This window comes from Plectropomus leopardus, chromosome 6 (genome assembly GCF_008729295.1).
Source record: "Plectropomus leopardus isolate mb chromosome 6, YSFRI_Pleo_2.0, whole genome shotgun sequence".
NCBI lineage: Eukaryota > Metazoa > Chordata > Actinopteri > Perciformes > Serranidae > Plectropomus > Plectropomus leopardus.
Window position 1 is genome coordinate 21,328,840 of NC_056468.1, and position 18,853 is coordinate 21,347,692.

At 38.1% G+C, this 18,853-nt stretch overlaps 2 protein-coding genes and 1 long non-coding RNA gene across 7 annotated transcripts in view; all 3 read left to right on the forward strand.

The window, feature by feature from the left end:
* The first annotated feature begins 712 nt into the window (after positions 1-712).
* On the forward strand, positions 713-5,015 carry LOC121943949. Of its 2 annotated transcripts, none has more exons than XR_006105881.1 (6): positions 713-754; positions 2,038-2,200; positions 2,549-2,706; positions 3,443-3,477; positions 4,017-4,164; positions 4,906-5,015. It is a non-coding gene; the product is annotated as an uncharacterized LOC121943949 (long non-coding RNA). The 2 variants fall into 2 exon arrangements; XR_006105882.1 differs by having other exon boundaries at positions 4,021-4,164.
* A 523-nt stretch (positions 5,016-5,538) lies between these two features.
* On the forward strand, positions 5,539-9,703 carry LOC121943932 (F-box/LRR-repeat protein 2-like). 2 transcript variants are annotated; one of them, XM_042487544.1, is made up of 8 exons: positions 5,539-5,688; positions 6,150-6,233; positions 6,746-6,812; positions 7,560-7,682; positions 7,791-7,918; positions 8,131-8,247; positions 8,418-8,525; positions 9,443-9,703. In XM_042487544.1, exons 1-8 carry the CDS (start codon positions 5,582-5,584, stop codon positions 9,537-9,539), a joined length of 831 nt encoding a protein of 276 aa, XP_042343478.1. In that variant the 5' UTR covers positions 5,539-5,581; the 3' UTR covers positions 9,540-9,703. The 2 variants fall into 2 exon arrangements, with proteins under 2 accessions (XP_042343478.1, XP_042343479.1); XM_042487545.1 differs by having other exon boundaries at positions 7,560-7,679.
* A 1,129-nt stretch (positions 9,704-10,832) lies between these two features.
* Positions 10,833-18,853, forward strand: part of rasef (RAS and EF-hand domain containing) — a 109,236-nt gene continuing 101,215 nt past the window's right edge. For all 3 annotated transcript variants that reach the window (XM_042488813.1, XM_042488812.1, XM_042488814.1), the window contains exons 1-2: positions 10,833-11,556; positions 14,683-15,012. In XM_042488813.1, coding sequence (XP_042344747.1) covers positions 10,997-11,556; positions 14,683-15,012 — 890 coding nt within the window. In that variant the 5' untranslated portion in view covers positions 10,833-10,996. The remainder of the gene's footprint in view (positions 11,557-14,682; positions 15,013-18,853) is intronic.

Below are 18,853 nucleotides of genomic sequence, written 5' to 3' on the forward strand. Positions count from 1 at the left end.
ATTTACACAAAAAGTAGGCAACACAATAAAGTGTGACTTGACTCATGACACTCCGCTGAGCTACAAATATTTTTCTTTTATGCATGACCCTGCCTCCAGCATTAAAAAAATAGAAATAAACAAATAAAAAACATACCTCACAGTTTCTGGCTATGATAGATTATCTGATTTTGGGCATTCTTAAAGAAAAAAAGCCTTTTTTGGGGGTTTTGGGTTTGCATGGGTATTAAATACAAAAATCACCATCCAAAGTCGAATGTCCCTTTCCTTAGTCAAATTTAAAACATAGCCTAACTCCTTCCCCAGTGCTTAAAAATTATTTGAAGGGCCTCCCCCATGTTGTGCCACCCCTCTCCTCTCATAGGTAATGAACAGTCCCTTTGATCTCAGTTAATTCAGCCTTCGTTTTTAAAACATAGGAAACAGTCTGGCACCCACTTCCTGTTCACAAATTCTCATAAGCTATTACAGCCAAACAGTGCGCTAAAATGTGTTTCTGACGACATTATAGGCTAAAGTAAAAGAAACCTGTTTTATATGTGATCAGCATTGCCTGGTTTTACTGTTTGATCTGAGTTTGGTCTGCATTTGAAGGAAGGAAGGAAGGGAGGAAGGGGCGGATTTATCTCTTGATAGGCTCTACTCTTTGTGTGTGTTTTGGCGGGAATACTAAAATGCGGAAGTTAAATTCGTAGTTTTTAGCAGCAGCCGCGTGACAGGTGAGCAGGGAGAGGTGGGCGGTGGCACGATGGAGGTAAGTTTACCGCAGTTGAGTTACTTACGTCCCACATTGTTAAGAGACGAAGCTGGTTTTAAATCAGCAAATCATCCATTCAGATACCAACACACGAAGGCAGATATTTATTATGACATAGTTAAATGTTGAAACGTTACCGGAGCCTCTCATGAACCGATCGGCCCGTGCTCTCTAACCTGCAAGTTACAAAATAAACCTGATTTACAGGACAGGAAACAAAGACAAAACACGGCCTACTCCCCACAGATAAATGCACACATTTATCGGACTTAAAAATATCGTGTTATAGTTTTCTTAACCTCCTCATCCCTCTAAATATATTTGATGAACTTTTCACAAATCATTGACTTGTGACGAGGATGCAAGAAGATTTGGTAATATTTTATTTGGATAATCCACCTATAGATAGTTTCTAGAGTTGAGGTTTAACAGTAAAACGGTTTCGCTTTGTGTCAAATGTTTTTATATTTGTGACAATGACTCTCATGACAGTTCAGTACATGTAATTCAAGTTCAACTAAATTATTATGAGAATATGTTCATGAATTGTCGTTGTCGCTTATAGTCTATAAATACACCGTTAAACATCTGCAGAACAAAGGGAAACAGTTCAGTATTTGAATCCCAAATAACAAGCTGTGTAAATGTTACAAAAAGCCTTTTCTGCTGTAAACTATATCTTTGTGGACTACAAAACAAGTGAAAAACGAGTTTTGGATTAGTTTAGGCAAAGCAAGGCAAGTGTTTTTATATAGCACCTTCTTACACATAACTTTTTTTTTTTTTTCATCTTTTAAATCACTTCTTAAAACTCATTTTTAGAGGCTTTCTTTTATGTGATGTCTATTTTAATTAATCTATTTCAGTTTGTCTTTTAATTTATACTCTTTTTTTAATCTGTCTCAATCGTGTTTAATTCTGTTATAAGTGATATTAATTCTGTGTTTCCTGCTAATATTCTTTGAATTATATTTACTGTTATTGAGATGGATTGTTGTTGTTATTTTTGTTTTGTAATTGTTTTTGTCTTGTTTAAGTGAACTTTAAATTAACCTTAGTTCAGCATTGTCGTTTGGCTCTTATAGTACAATCTTAAACTAAGTTTTAAACTTGGCTGCAGTTGGGGGTTACTGTTATGGTTTCTGTCATTTAATTTTAGTTAACTCTTTACAGAAAGCCCAAATAAGTGATGCAATTAGTTGTGATGATAATGATTTTTATTTGTGTGTGATTGTACATAAATATACTTTGTGTGTTGGTTTGTCTGTGTCTTTCTTCAGGTTTGTTTCCAAAGAGAATCGAACGTAATCCAGACGTAAGTGGTCGCCAGAGTGGTGTCACAGGTCAAAAGAAAAACGCAGGGGAACGAGGAGCTCCATTAAAACTCAGTGAAAAGTCGAGTGTCTCCCTGTCCTCTTCAACCAAAAAAGACATATCGCAAAGGTAACAGATAAAGTACATGAACATCCACTTGAATTTGTTACTGTACCTTCATACAATAAATAATACAGGAAGAGTCAGCTAAATTCAGCTCATTAAACAACTTCTCATCCATAAGCACCCATTCAGCATTTTTATTTTTGAGTTGTATTGCAAACATGGAGCTACAAATTGATTTTTGAAAAAGCAACATAACAGCACATGAAAAATACCAAAGTTAATATTTATTATCTAAATATCAACTTATGTCTGAAATACATGTATGGCTCTTTCACATTAGCTCTACAGATGGCACGGGGGGAAATGTTTTCTAGGTGTATTGCACTGTATCTCGTGCTGTGTCTCCTGCAGACCCCAGTCATCAGGGGGAAGTAAACACAGAAAAAGACACACACCAGAGGACAAAGTGAAACCTTCTTCCCTCTGCAGACGTACACACAAATGTCTGCCACTTCCAGAAACACACACACCTCTTCATCATGTGCCTGGACCAACATCATCAGCCTCAGGTGAGTTCAGCCAAAATGACACGCATGAAACGCATCATAAAATGCCACAAAAAACTGATAAAAAAGCATCAACAAGTCATAAAAAAAAAACATTTAACAGATTTTGATTTGTGGTGCCAACACAGATTTGCTTCTGTTCCTTTTGAGGAATCTTTGTTTGAAATTAATTTCACACTTTATCGGCTCCAGCAGCAAGTCATAAGATAAAGGGGAGTTCACTGCAGTTAAAAAAGACTTCTTCGTGTTTTATGATTTGTGTTTTCATGAGGACTCATGAAAACACAAATCAATTCCTTGTGAGGTTAACGAAGACTCTGAGTGTTCAGTTAATGCGAGAAAAGGCTTAAGGTTGTTTTCAAGATTAGAAAGCTTATATAATGTGACTTGCAAAGTTTAGGGCTGATTTTAAACAGTAGGCAGTCTGTTTAGCCTTTTGTAACCTATGAAATGACAATTTGTTTACAAGTTGGTAAATGTCAGTGTTAACGCCAGCTTTGTGTTTCACAGTACAGTCAGAACATTTAGTTTAAAGTTAAAAAACATGATGTGCTGTACCTCTCTGAACTAAACAGTGTCATTTTATGTCAAGTGAAGTCTTGTAAATATAAATGTTTATTGAGAACCATCCAGTGATGTTTAATTTCTTTCCATTTTAACAAAAAAAATAAGTTCTAAGAATTATAGTGTTTATAGCCTAACAGAGCAGCAACGTCTAACCCTTTCTTTGCCTTGACAGGTGCATGTCGATGTCAACGAACTGACATACACTCCGTAAGAAATCTTTATTTCTGCACTTGTATATGTTATGCAACATTATAACATTTATCAGATGCTTAAAAGCCTTAATTACAGTATTTCAAAGGAATGTGTGTTAACTGTTCAGGATTTTCTTTTATTTTTTAAAGGGAGCCAAATTATCCGCAGAGGTCTTCTCCTCTCCAAAACAAATGTACAAAGTGATTTAAGCTATTAACAACACGGAAAAAGCAGTTTTATGTTACAAATCAGTGTTTTTCCATCTATGCTTGTCGTGGTGGGGGCTGCTAATAAAGTTAGCCAACGCAAACCTGGAAGCGCAGATGCAACATTGTGGTGCAGGATGGCGGACTCAGTGGACAAAGACCTGCAAAAAACACAAAAAAATCTTATTTTCTGGTGATTGTACACTAAAGAAAACATAATTATAGAATACTTATATTCTATTTCTGCCTATATATCCTCCAAATTCCTGCATACTGGAAGTCTAAAAGAATGCTTTAAATTTCTTTCATACTGTTTTTTGTATAATGTGTTGTCATTATGGTTGTCAGCCAGCAGGTGTCCCTGTGTGTGAGCGCTGGTTGTGTCTTCCTGATGAAGTGTGGCTGTCCATCCTGTCTCTGCTGCCTCACAGTGATCTGTGCAGAGTGCTGCTGGTCTGCCGCCGCCTGCACACGCTGGCCACCGATCACACTCTCTGTGAGTCCACTCCAGGGAGTCTGTCTCTTAAAATGTCTTAAATTTCATTTTTACAAATATTAGGCCTTAAAAGTTGTTATATAGTCTTAAATTTGAATTTATCAGGTCTCAAACATTTTATTTATTCAACTTTTAATTTTTTTGGGTCAAATGAGTGGAGCTCTTCTGCTTAATATATCTACATTTCTGAAATTACAAATCTTCAAACATTCTGTGCCACTGAACCTCATACTGTCATTTTACTGTATATTTGTACTAGCTTGCAGTTTGCAAAATGTGGATTTACTTAACTCAATTAACTTAACATTTTCTGGAAAAAGGTCTTAAAAAGCATTAAATTTAAGTCTCTGATACTTGTGGACACCCTGGTCCACCTGCTGCTATCTAACAATTTGGGGACAAAGTAATGTGATTTGGCTTGTAGATGGTTTTACATAGTAGAATTTTGCAGTTTGACTTTCGAGCTTTAACATTAGAGTTATGACATAATTAAGTGGGATGTCCTGACCTTTCCGAGAAGGCTTCACAAAGTGTGTCACAGCACATGCTGTGTTCTCATGATGTAAGTACTCTCAGTGCAGCGGTGTACTGTACCACTCCCTGGACAAACACACTGAAAGATAACCAGACCTGCACCATCACATGCTCTCCTCGCTGTACACAAACTGTAGGTCAGAGCCAAAGTTTTTAATCACTGAAACAGGTTCACAGACTGAACACTAAACCTCTTTCTGTCTGAAGGGAAAAATCTGAGGATTGAAAACGCCACCCTGACTGAGCGGTGGTTTCTTTATGTGGGCAGACATCGTCCTCGCAGTCTGAGTCTGAACAGCTGCAGTGGCCCGTCTCTCCCCTCCTGCGGGCTGGAGATGTTTTTCACTCTGTGTAGAAACTCTCTGGAGGTAAATCAGTGAATCAGAGCTCATCCACTCAAGACAAGAGACTTCTTCATTGTGAGAGCTAAAGAAACACAGTGATGTACTTCGATGTTTGCCATCACATGATTTTTACAGAGTGGCCCTCAAATTGTAGGATTAGATCCTCTTAATCAGTAAACCACTGTGCTGTCTTTGTGTTATGTAAATAATTAAGTACATAACTTGTTAGGCAAAGAACTTAAAATACTTTTAGAGAATCTACTGTCATTTGCTGGTGAGATGCTTTTCCTATTTTTCTATTGACACTTTAAATTTATTGACCCCACATCCTGATTCCATGTGCCTGCTGTCAATGTCAACAAAACATCGGACCGTACGACACATAAAGTACTACTGGAGTAAACAGTACATATCTTCTGCTGAATTGTACCCTGTTTGTGTAATTACTGGGTGGAAAGACCAAATAATATCCTGTTCTTTGTTAATTATAGGAACTCGAGGTCATAAGTTGCGCTGGTCCTGGTCTCCATGGTGACCAGATGTTGCCTCTAATTGGTCAGCTGTGTCATCATGTGACCAGCGTGGATGTGAGCTGGAGTGGAGCGACAGACACGGGGGTGAAAGCTCTGAGTGACTGCTGGTCGGGGTCAGTTTTTATGAACACACATTCATACATGTTATTCAGTGTTGCGGTAGAAATTACAAATTGTTTAATTGTCATACAATATGCACCCTATTCAAAGGTGACCTGCTGGCTGACCCAGTATCTATAAGTATAATTGTATATGGGGTGAGGTCATGCTGTGCTGTTTTATGTCCATATTTGTTTATTTATAGGTTTTATAAACTGAAGGCTTAAATGCTTTTTGGGCAGATGATTCTGTTGCTGTATGTCTCGTCTAAACCAACCCCTTAAAAAATTGATTATTTAAAACATGCACTGCTTTCAGTCATCAGATCGCTCTTTTTTTTATAAATCAGCGTCTGTCATCAAAATCTCACTGGTCGCATTAAAAAGTCACTTACACGCCCTCATGCTGCCTTCGCAGCATTTTGCTGTCAATGTTATATTTAAAAACACCCGTCACGAGATTGTTTTTCCTGTAGGTTGCAACTAAAATCTGTTGTCCTGAACGGCTGTCATGTCACTGATGACCCGCTGATAAAACTCGTCATTAGACACAAAGAAAGGTCAGTATGAATGTGTCCATATTTATTTATTTATGTACTGCAAAAATATAAGGTTATTATAGCCTGCATGTTGGTATATGTACATGTCAAGAAGCACCAGACAAACGTGCGTGTGTGTATATCGATGTGTTTTACTTTGTTTGACTTTGCTTACATAAATGTATTTATGCATGTGGATGCCTGTGGGTTACTTTTGTCGCTTTAAGACCAAGTCATTTAATATGACTGATACGATTTAATTATGTTGCACCCAGTCGTCAGGTGTCTTTCTTTGGCCAGGTTGAAATCTCATTCATATTTCATACTTAGAAAATTAAAATTTGCTACCTGACTCTAGCCATTTGGCAATAATTATAACCACGTCCAGTATTGTAATTTCTCTGTCCATGGTACATTATTAATGCATGCATTTCTTAACATTAAGAACACAATGTTTTTTTAGTGGATAATTCATTCAGATATAATCAGGATGTGCACACATTTCTGTTTCTGTTTGTGTGTTTTCATTTTAGTCTGTGCAGATTGGAGGTGTTTGGCTGTCAGTTCCTCACTCCATCTTGTCTGCAGACAGTATATGAGGTACTTTATTTTAAAAAGTTAACACTTAAATTGTGTTTATTTCTTAAATTATCTTGTGTTAGGGCCCAGTCCACACAGAGAAGTGTATTTTTGAAAATAGAGTTTCTCTCCTGCTTTGTTTTCCAAAAAATCCTTTCCACACAGGCACTGCTATATAAAAAAAATAACCTCCAAATAACAACCAAAAACACAGTTGAAACACTGTCAAAAGCAAACCAAACCCACAACTGGTGATAGAAATGTAACCCTACAGCCATGCAATTCAGAAGAATAAGAAGAAGAATATAATCGGTCCGAAGCCTGAAATCGCTATTGTGGTCATGTCCACCATTCTACAAAAAAAATGTAGCCTCCATTGTGATGCCTCACAAAGGAGAAAACAGTACACACTCTGACGTCAAAAGCCAAAATCTCAATTTTCCTGTCTGAAAATTGAGTTCTAAAAATCTTTACCCATCACAAAAAAATGTTTGACCTTAAATGTAGTTTGCATGAAGACAAAAGACCAAAATGCACAGAAAAAGCTGCATTATACCCGTATATGTGTGGCCTAAATCACTTTAAAAAAGCATGCTGTTCTGTTTTTTTAGCATATGAAGTCTAAGGTATGGCACAAACATGCTTTAGAAAAACCCTCAAAGCTTTGGTGCTTCCTGTCCTTATATTTCCCTTGAATACAGAACAGTTTAACACCACATTTTCCACTACATGTACAGCAAAGACAGTTTTTCAGTTTCTGTGTTTCAGACGTGTCCCGGCCTCCAGCATCTAAACATCGGACAGCTGCCAAAAGTCGACGCAGACATTCTCACAGCGATGACGTCGCGGCTCAAATGTCTCAGTTCACTAAATCTCACTGGACTACAGGTGGTGAGGTTTATATTTTATGACTTTAACTTTGTATTATTAATATATTCTATTTCTGAATTTTAGCTGTAGATTCAAATCTACTCTGTGCATCTGTTCTCACTGTGACAGGTTACTGATGCCACGTTGGACACTTTGCTTCAGAACTGTGTCAAACTTCAGAGTCTAACCCTCAGTTGCTGTCCTGGAGTCTCTGACCTGACACTACACAGCATCAGCAAACACACACCTTGTATAAGGTACACAAACACACACAAACTTGAGCTTCCATACTTGTGCGGTGTGACAAATGTTTATTCCTTTGAGAAAAACCCAAAGTTTAACATAGTGTCGTCTAACCTTAAGTTAGACTCATGTATGTCCAGTTTGACAGTTAGCTGTTGTGTGTCTGTGTGTCTGTGTGTGTGTGTGTGTGTGTGTGTGTGTGTGTGTGTGTCCGTCTGTGTTTCAGATCTCTGGATGTGAGCGGCTGTAAGGCTGTAACAGATGCAGGAGTTCAGGCTCTGGCTCTGGGATGCAGAAGACTTCAGAAGTTGGATCTCAGCTCGACTGGCACAGGAAACAAAGGGTACGACACACATCACACAACAAACTGAGCTCTGTGTGTGTTTCTGTTTTTGTGACTGTACTGCTGTTTTTGTGTTTTTGACTGCCTAATCTTGGTGTAGCCTTATCACTAAATCCCCAGATATCTGCAATGAATCTGATGAGTAAAATGTTTAAGTGTGTGTGTCTCAGGGTTAATGTGCTGGCAAATTACTGCAGCGAACACCTCCATACTGTCAAACTCAGTTTCTGCCACATCACCTCGGAGAATATACTGAAGCTCTGCAGACACTGCAAAAGGTAAACACACATTACATACACAAATGTATTTTAGGATAGCTTGATTTAGATGTAAATAAACAGATATGTGAGTGTAGGTGCATTTCCAGCCACCTCTTTTTATGCCCGAATTCAATGTAAACACCAAAAACCTCAGAAAAAAATCTAAAAGTAACACAAAAAAAAGGTTAAAATCTTGAAGGAGGTGGAAAAGTTGGCATATCCATAAAGGGTGAATGTGACTATGTGCGATGGAAACAGATTCAGATGATAAATGATGATGTTCAATAATAGCACAGGCTACCGCAACTCTTTGTCATCTCTGGATGACTTTTTAACACGTTTTATGCACACAGTGCTTTTACCAAAGCTCTTCCAAAGGTGCAGAGTTGTAATATAAGTTCTTCAAAACTCTCCATTTCTATTGTCCAGAGTGCTCTCTGTTATTAAACATCCATTGTTTTCCTTTGTTGGTTTTCAACTGGCACTAATTATGTCATCTCGTTATGCCCTCTTCTTTTATATAATGTGATAAAGTGACACCTGTCTGAAGAACTGGGCCACCTACTTATTATGATGAACTAGATCCCGATATTCACATACTGGTGATAAAAGCACATGAATTTGCATTTTCTTTCCCAATTTTCTGTAAATTCAGTAAAAATGACCAAACACGCAACAAGCAGGCGCTTCCCTGTTGTTATTATTAGCACAGTTCACTGATAATCAAAAGAAAGCCATGAACACAATGACCAACTGTTTGGTGGGAAACAGAAACAGATCAGCTGCTTGTCGTGTAACTGTGGGAGTGATATGCCAGAACATCCTAAACCAAACATCTTACTGCGTGATAACTTAGCTCTTTAGTTAGAACCATTAAATAACTCACTGTTACATTTTGCACGATTACATTTATTTCTATATTTCTCTCTGTATAGGTTGAAGATGCTCCATCTGTACGGCTGTGTCCGTCTTCCCGCTGAGAGAGAGATCAGAGAAGTTAACGAAACTGTTAAAGTTTACGCTTTGCCCTGAGACAGACAGAAACATCTGCACACAACTGGACAGATACACACAATGTGTCAAAGAGCGAAATTTAACCGAATAGTAGATAATCCTAAAAATAATGCAGATAAAGAAGCAATTTCATAACAATTCTTGCTTTTATTATTTTTATTCCTAAATTTGCTAAATTAGGCTGGCTGGGTCCCAAAGAGGATAATGACTTATGTTCAGAGATTAATAAAATGTATTAAAATTGATCTGTGTTTGTTTGACGGTGGGTATTTGAAGATAGATTTCAGATCTCCCATCCTGAGGCTCCATTGGCTAGTGTTTAATGTTAATATAACCCTACTATGTTAAAGTCTTAGTAAGTGTTACTTCAGTTCTTTGAGTTTTAATCAGGCTCATTTACTTGCAATCGTTGCTCACTATATACCCTTATATATATATATATACACACATACACATACAAGTGACATATTTGGATGAGAGGTGCTGAGGAGGTGCAAGGGATGGATCTAACTGAGAAGCCGAGGACTCCATCGGCAGACAGCGTGCCACTCAAAACGGCTGCCCGTAATTATATGTAACTTTAAGTTGTCGTAAATGGGGAAGTTAGTTGTAAAAACGAAAACAGGTTTTTGTTCCAGGTTGTTAACATGTTTCTATCCATTGTGGGGCATTTTTAACATGGGTGTCTATGAGGATTAACTCGCTTTTGGAGCCAGCCTCGAGTGGCTGTTCAGAGAACTGCAGTTTTTGTTGGTTTTGTTCGTACTCTTCGTTGGCTTCTTTTTTTTTTTTTTTTTTTAGGCCTGTAGGTTGCCTCTCAATGCAAACATGACTCACAGTATCTTCCCATCCATGCATGCACCTTTCAGTGTTGGACTGAAACGATGAGCTCGTCCACTAACACTTTAAGTTAGAAGAATTGCAGAATGCATATAGTAAACAGCAAACTGCTATACGCAGAAGAAAAGTACCAGATGTGGTATTTGTATATGATATTGAGGATTCACTTGTTAACCTGTTTGCAGGGAAAACAGGATTTCTCCTGCAGACCTCGGCCACACTGACTGTTATTTCCTTCTGTCTGACTCGCCCTGAGGAATTCTTCCACGTCATGCCAGTCATGGCTTTAACAGCATTTGCAACACCATCTTTTTGGGCCCAAGAAATGTGGTTTTGTCAGGAGAATCCACGTGTCAGACTAAAAAAAGATAGAGGAGGAGGGGAGATATATAAAAGTGGTAGCTAAAGGATTGAGACTAATCCTGCAGTCTTTGAGGTGTGGGATTTCTTTCAAACATGGATCAAATTGTTTTACTTGCTCCCACTAAAAGCTGGCGTCAAACCATCTCTGATTCTCACCAAAAGGAAAAGCGCTGTTAAATTTAACTAATTGGCTTGCTTCCTATCTGGATATTTTGTATAGCACTATTCCTATTGTTCTAAAACCAAATTCACAAATATATATTTAAAGCAAAATGGCACCAAAAAGGGGCATGAGTAGGGAAGAGGTAAAGCGCCTGAGTGCGCTCTTTCGCACCTACGATGTGGATAACTCGGGGCGGATTGAAAAACATGAGTTTTCTACTATTTGTCAGGAGCTCCATGTCCCGTCCAAAGAAGCAGACAGCATATTTGACCGCCTGGACGTCGACAAAGACGGCACAGTGACCTTGGAGGAGTTCATCAGCGGCTTCAAAGAGCGACACCAGGAGAAAAAAATGGCATCAACAAGGGGCATGAGCCAGGAAGAAATAAAGCGCCTGAGTGCACTCTTTCATGCCTACGATGCGGATAACTCGGGGTGCATTGAAAAACAGGAGTTTTTTACTATTTGTAAGGAGCTTCGTGTCCCGTCCAAAGAAGCGGACAGCATCTTTGACCGCCTGGATGTGGACAAAGATGGCACGGTGACCTTAGACGAGTTCATCAGTGGTTTCAGAGAGCGACACCAGGAGAAAGAAGATGACAAAGAAGACGAGAACTCCTCAGAAAGTGAGGAAGAGTTTTCGATGAACAGGGAACAGGTCATATCCAGGTGAGATATCAACATCACACATCTCTCTTTCTCTTTCCTTTTTTGCCATGATTGTATTTCATTTGTTATTTACGACATCTATTGCTCGTCTGTCCGTCCTGAAAGAGGGATCCCTCATTATCCTCTACCGCTCTTCCTGAGGTTTCTTCCTTTTTTTCCCCGTTACAGGGGTTCTTTTTCGGGAGTTTTTCCGTGGGTGATGTGAGGGTCTAAGGGCAGAGGGATGTCGTACACTGTAAAACAGCCCTCTGAGGCAAACCATGTTTTGTGATAATGGGCTCTATAAATAAAATTGACTTGACTTGACATGTTTGTTTTTAGACATTAATGCAAGTGTAGAAAATGTTAAAAATGCTCTTAAACTCCAAACTTACCAATATTACAGACTGATGTGAAAAATATGGATCTGACAGAGACTGAAGAATTAATTTAATCTCTTGTGGTTAATAATGTTACATTGTTAATAATATAAAGTGTCATTTGGGAAATCTCAGACCTTGATCTTATTGTACATTTGTTTAGGGAAAAGCAGAAAAGTCCTTAAACCACTGCAACCAAACTTTAACCAATACTTAGTTAAACACCAAGTGAAACAACAGACATTGAACATACAAGTCTGTTTTATAAATTGGCCTAAATACCACTGAGCCAACGCCTAAATAGATAAGTGAAGTGTCACTTTCCGATAAAAATAGACTTATAAATCTATATTTTTTTAACCAATAATACAGCTGCCACGTTACGTAACTAAGAAGTCCTCCAGCTACTTCAACTAAAAACATCCCTTGTCCCCACTCTTTAATACGGCCCACAGGAGAGTTAACTAAATTAGCGCCCCTGACAGTTGGGTTAGGTTTAGGAATCATGGTTGGGCGTTGTCTCCTCAAACACATTTGGGACCACAACGACCTCCCCCAGTTTAAATCACTAATCAAAACTCACCTTTTATTCCCCTTTATGTGTGAATAATGTTGTGTGTTATATATTTTTAGTGTGTTCTTTTGTTTTAACTTATGTAACGTGTCTTTGAGCACCATAAAAAGTTCTCTTTCAATAAAATAATTATTATGAAATACTTACATAACTTTACGTACTTACGTGACGACATGACTTGATGTGATGTGACGTTAAGTATAAAACATTGTTAAGTACATACATAACCTAAAATGACTCGATATTAGCTTTGAGTTTCACACAGGACATGAACAGCAGTCTCTCAAGTCAAAATCTTGTGTTGTTTGGCCCTTCATCCACCCTGACTGCCTCACTCCGCAGACTCTGCTGCTCTTTATACTCCGTCACCTGACCTTGTCCTTTGCTCCTGTCATAATAACGTCGGCCCCTAGAGGTCGCCACATACAATAAACGTAAATGTGGTTTGTATTAAGCGGCTTGCATAAATGACCTATGGTGTTGTTTTAGGGGGAGGACAGTCCTTTGCATCATAGACCATGATAATGTTCAGATTATAGTTAATTGCCACAATAATAACTTCTTGGTTGTGTTACTCTTTACAAACCTGGATTACAAGAAATTATGGCGACTCCCTCAAAGGCCCAACCACTTCCCTGTGTGTTTTTTACTTTGTGACAATTTAATTAAATGATAAAATATAAATGTTAAGTTTTACTTAATCTTGACGGGACTGAACAGGTGCCCATGACGCATTTTTGCCCTTGAGCCTCCTGGTAGGTTAATCCGGCCCTGCTGCTTGTATTGATATTATTACCTTATGTCATATGAACAATGAGTGATAACAGACACTTAAAGTAAGAGGTAAGACCTGTTAAAAACAATGTTGTCTGAGTGTGTGGTGTGACAGATTAAAAGGAACAGTGTGTAAAATTTAGGGTGGATTTAGTGGCGTCTAGTGGTGAGGATTACAGATTGCAACCCGCTGAAACTTCTCCAGGTTAGAATTCAATCAATGTTCATTTTTCAGGGGTTTTTTACTGAGGTCTCCTCCTCTCCAAAACAAACACACCTGATGATTTAAACCAGTAAAAACACTGAATAAAGCAGTTTCACACTGAGAAAAATCAGTTTTCTGGCACTCCTAATGGGGCTGTTATTTTTGTGGCTAACACAATACAGCAAATGGCTCCATCTGGAGTTGGCGTGTGGTTTGTTTGTTCTGGGCTACTGTAGAAACATGGCGATCTCTGTGGATGAGACACACTTCCTGTGTAGATATAAACAGCTTATTTTCAGGTGGTTACACACTGAAGAAAACATACCTGTTATATTCCATTTCTGCAGATATATCCCCCTAAATCCTACACACTGGACCTTTAACCTTCTGAAACATGGTGTTTAGTAACTCTCTTAAAGTAAATGCCTTTTAGTTACAGGAAATTAATAATTTAGGACATTGCAGGAAGACATTCAAAAAAGGATCCCAGGTTATAAACCGAAATCAGGCATCCATATTGTTTTTTCTTTGTTCTTATGTTTGTGTTACTTTGTAATGCAGGGGACCTCTTGAGAAAGTGAATTTCATTTATACAAAAAACGTAGGTGGGAGGAGTGGTGAGTTCAGTACCCTGAGTGCCATGCGTGCCTCTCAGGTATAGAAATGCATTTTTCTCCTGTTTTGGAAGATTATGCAGGTTGAATAATCTCTGCTTCTGTTATTTCTAAAGTTTATTCAACAACATTAAAAGCTATTATGCTCTCTCCACAATGAAAGCACTTTCATTTGGCCTGAAGCCCAGACCTCCTCTGTTGTTTGAGGTAAGAGAGGAGTGACACGCACGCACACACGCACGCACACAGCACACATACAGGTACAGATGGCTGGCGCGTTACCTGAGCAGACAGCAGCTTTTCAGTCCGTCTAGCTGGTGATCAGTTGCATCAAACCGGGACATTATTTTGTGAAGACCACACAGGAGGAGAAGTTTGATTTATTGATCGTTTTTAATGGTTTAAAGTGGATTACTTCGATCTCACTTCTTTTTTTGTAAATGCGTAACAGCTGTCGAAATGTTTGGATAGGAGCGAGCAGGTCTACAAGTTGGGAGTTACGCTTTTTGCAGGTGTCCGGAGAATAAACCACCGGTAACTGTGTGGGGTTTCTGGGTTTTTCCGTCACCTTAATTGACCGAAACGCCTTCTTTGTTGCAGTCAGCCACATCCCTCCGTCAAGGGGATGAGCGCAGAGGAGCAGGAGCGGCTGCGCTCCCTTTTTAACGCCTACGACGTGGATAACTCCGGGCAGATCGAGAGACAAGAGTTTCTGACCATCTGTGCGGAGCTGCAGGTGTCCGCGGCCGAGGCCGACCGGATATTTAGCCGGCTGGACGTCGACAACGACGGAACCGTCACCCTGCTGGAGTTCATGAGCGGCTTCCACGACCGGTACGGAGAGGACATGGAGTCTGAAGGGGGCGACGTGTCCGCCGCCTGGGAGCACTTCGAGAGGAGGCTGGGGGAGCAAGCCAAGTTCATCCCCAGGTAAGAGCACACAGGTGCGGGAGGTGGTGCAGGTGCATGGGTGTCCTTAAAATATGGAAATTCTTCAGGTGATATGGACATGTTCAACAGTGACAGCAGTGTGCGCACAGGTGGTGGTGAGACATAATGATCCACAGAGGGAAATTCCCAAATTATACATTAAAAAGAAAAGAAAGAAAAAAATCCATGAATGTATTAACTTGTAACTGAGTTTGTTTCAAACTGCTCCGTTTCAAAACAACCAGTGCAGCTATGTTACTTGAATAACATTCACCTGAAAACCAGTGACTGTGTGTGTATGTGTGTGTGTCTCTCTCCCTCAAGGCATGTCACTATACTCCAAAGATAAATTAAAAAAAGCTCTAGCTGACTCGTATCTGTGAGAATTAGGGAGAAATGTGTCACCCAGCTTTTAACAATTAGATGTGTGGAGAGAAACCTGTAAAAGTACAAATGTGCTGAATGATTAGATAAAGATAATTGGAAATAAATTATTTATAGTCACCTTTCAAGCAGATATGCCAGATATTACCTACAGTTCCATTAATGCAGCGAATGTCTTGCTCCTGTCTGTTTTGTATTCATTATAAAGTGAATAAATTTAGGTTTTTAGATGGTTAAGTAGTCCAAACAAGGAGTTTCGAGGAAACTATGATGGACATTTTCCACAATTTTCTGACATACGATCAAATTATTTATCAATAAGTAAAAATATTTTTTTCGACGCTCTAAAATATTCAAATAACTTTGTCCTGTCTTGATACTATACAGTAAAAAAATGGATCTTTAAAATTAATGTAGCCTGAAAAAATAAGGTAATAATAACAACTTGTGGTAAAGACACCTTTTCAACATCTTATCAACAGTTATCTGATGCTCTGTGGATAATTGTCTGTTTCTATTGAATAGTATTTTCTAAACAGAATCTTTATTGATATAATTGTATACATAAATCTGTTAATTTAACATTGTTTATCATAGTTGTGACGAGATATAAGTCCCAAATTCTTCTTAAAATATTTTTTGGTGCCAGGAAAGGAGAGTGAAATAAAAAAATCAGTATAATTTTGAAACTTTAAATAAAAACATATACTGATATATATACATATATCAGATACATATACTTATACTGATAAAAACAGCATTTGTCATGTATATTATAACTGGAACTGAAGCTATAACTGAAATCAAGCTTCACCTTTTACAACAACTAAGACTTGAGCTAACTGAATGATAAATTATCACAACATTTTCTGGGCCAGCTGAGTGACATTTTGTCGTTCTAACTTATTTTTTAAAAGCAGCTTTTCCTCTCAGAAGTCAGTAAAAGTGTCCTTATTAAGACACCTTTACAGACACCTTAAAGTCGTCTTAATGATAGTTTGCTCAGAATAATCAAACTGAGAACACTAAATAATTTGAAATGAATGATGAATACTATATTTTGATTTTCAGCAGCTGCAGACATCACCACACCCCCCTCTTTGCTTTTAACTTTATGAGACTGGTTTGTCAGGAGCTTCACTACAGAAGGCAGAGCAGACATTTCTCATGTGTTTTTATAAAGTCTTACTGGAGGCTCTTCAAGGAAATTCACAGAGCAACATCGTCAGTTAATGTTAAGCACACTTTGTTAACATAATGCATTTTACAGCACTGCAGGGCCAGTATCACGTTATTAGAATTTTTCACTGGATAGCAGCTTTCATCGACACTATGCATCATTGATTTTTCTTTCAGAATGACCATCAGCATCACCGTGTTTCTCCATCCTTCAGATGTGTTGTATTTCTGCCCTTATTAAAGTCAAAAAATAATTTTATTTCTTGACCATTAAACTCACAGACTTTATTTCTAAACTGAAACATTGTTATGAAAATGGGACCCTCATTCTTTCTTCCACCTTTGTACAACTTAGGCCTAATGCTTATCGGTGTTTGCAAACATACTTTTTCCCACAAAACCTTGCACAGCATTGTCTACAGCATATAGGTTATAACATAATATTGGTCTGGCACAATCAGTGTTTAAGTGTTTCAGTGTTTCTCTATAAGATTTTCAAGTTTCTAGATTTTTGGATATTTAATTCCCAGTAATTCTTGAGTTGTGCATTTCTTGAAGTATCATCACTTTGAGTTTTCTCTGTTGAGATATTGTTGCTGGTGTTATAATAAATCTATGGTTGAGACTCAAGATTTCCCTCCCACAATGCCTCCTGAAAAGACCTATTTACAGGTAGAATTCAATTGCTAGTCATGTCTTTATAATCTTTATAACCTTTAGGCAGACTGATGAAGATTTAGGGCAAGTTTTTTTTTAAAATTCAAACTTTCCTTTCTGATTTTTATTTTTATCCAACTCACAATTACATTCTTTATTACTTACAAACTTTAAACAATCTGTTAACATTTGATCAAATGCAGCTGTACCTCAGACAGAGCCAGGTATCAAAATTCAGAACTTTTTTGGTTCTGTCCAAAATTTGTCCGTAGCATCAAATATCAAAAACTGTTGTTTATTACTAAAAAAAACCCCACCAAATAATTAACCGGATTCATAATATTAACTGCTTATTCTTTTACCAGATAGTTCCTGATTTAAATATATATTTTAAACATTTTTGTCTTTTTTAATTCTGCAAAGTTCTTGTATAGCTGGCATCTTGGATTCTTTTGTTGAAAAAGATGTTTCTGGTTGTAATTTCTGGTTTCGGCATTAGCACCAAAACCCAGGTATCAAGAAGGCAATAGTATCAAAAATTGGTTCCCAGTCCTATCTTTGGCCAACCAGTGACTGTGTGTCTCTCTTATAGCTGCAACAAACTTTTCAATTAATAGCCAACTAATTTGATAATCGATTTGTTGGAATGAGTAAGTCTGGAGGGAAAAAATAGAAAAATTCTCTGATTCCAGCTTCTTAAATGTGAATATTTTCTAGTTTCTTTCCTCCATTATGAAGGTAAACTAAACTCTTTGGAATGTGGAAAAAACGAGACATTTAAGGACGTCATTTTAATCAACACTGATCAACATTTCTAACAATCTTTACCTGTTTTTAGGTATTTTTTTCATTGTAATACATTACCTTCTGTGTGTGTGTGTGTGTGTGTGTGTGTGTGGGGCCCCAGGCCTGGCTTCGGAAACGTCCTCGTGCTGTTGTGCTGCTGTGGCATCAGGACATTGATTGTCACAGTGGTGTTGTCTCGTCATACCCTCTCTTTTCTTCGAGCAGTTAAAGTCACTGTTCTAGCAGTCAGCTGAGAGACCATAATTAGGAAAACAGCTTTCAGACAAGCGTCTGTCCTTTAGGGAATGAAAGAATATTTTGTGTTGTGTGAGATAGAGACATGGAGAGCGAAAAATCAATTTCATTCCTATTAATTGCACCATTTTACTGCTGAATGAGGCTTATGTAATGAGTTGTGTGTTTCGGTGTACACATTTGAATCTCTCAGCTGATTGAGACTGTGGCTAAGTGACCTAAAAGACGGCTCCTCTGCACAATATGTTCTTCACGCTTTCCTCATTTGGTCTGAATGCTCCAGAAACATTCCTTTTTATATTTCCAAGTGTGGATACAATGTTTTAAAGTCAAAGCACCTTATCATGTAGCCAATTCAGAGGTCTGAATTCTGATTTCCATATGCTTTGAGCTTTTGAGTATATCAACTTAAATAAGTGTAAAACACTATATAATAACCACGCACCCTCCAAACCAATGAGAAACAATTGATCATGTTTTTGTTTAATTCAGGGGAGATTAGTGAAGGTTAGCAAGCAGGAAAACAAGCCAAGGCTGCACAAAGAGTAAGAATAAAATAAGGAAGCATGTTTATTTGAAA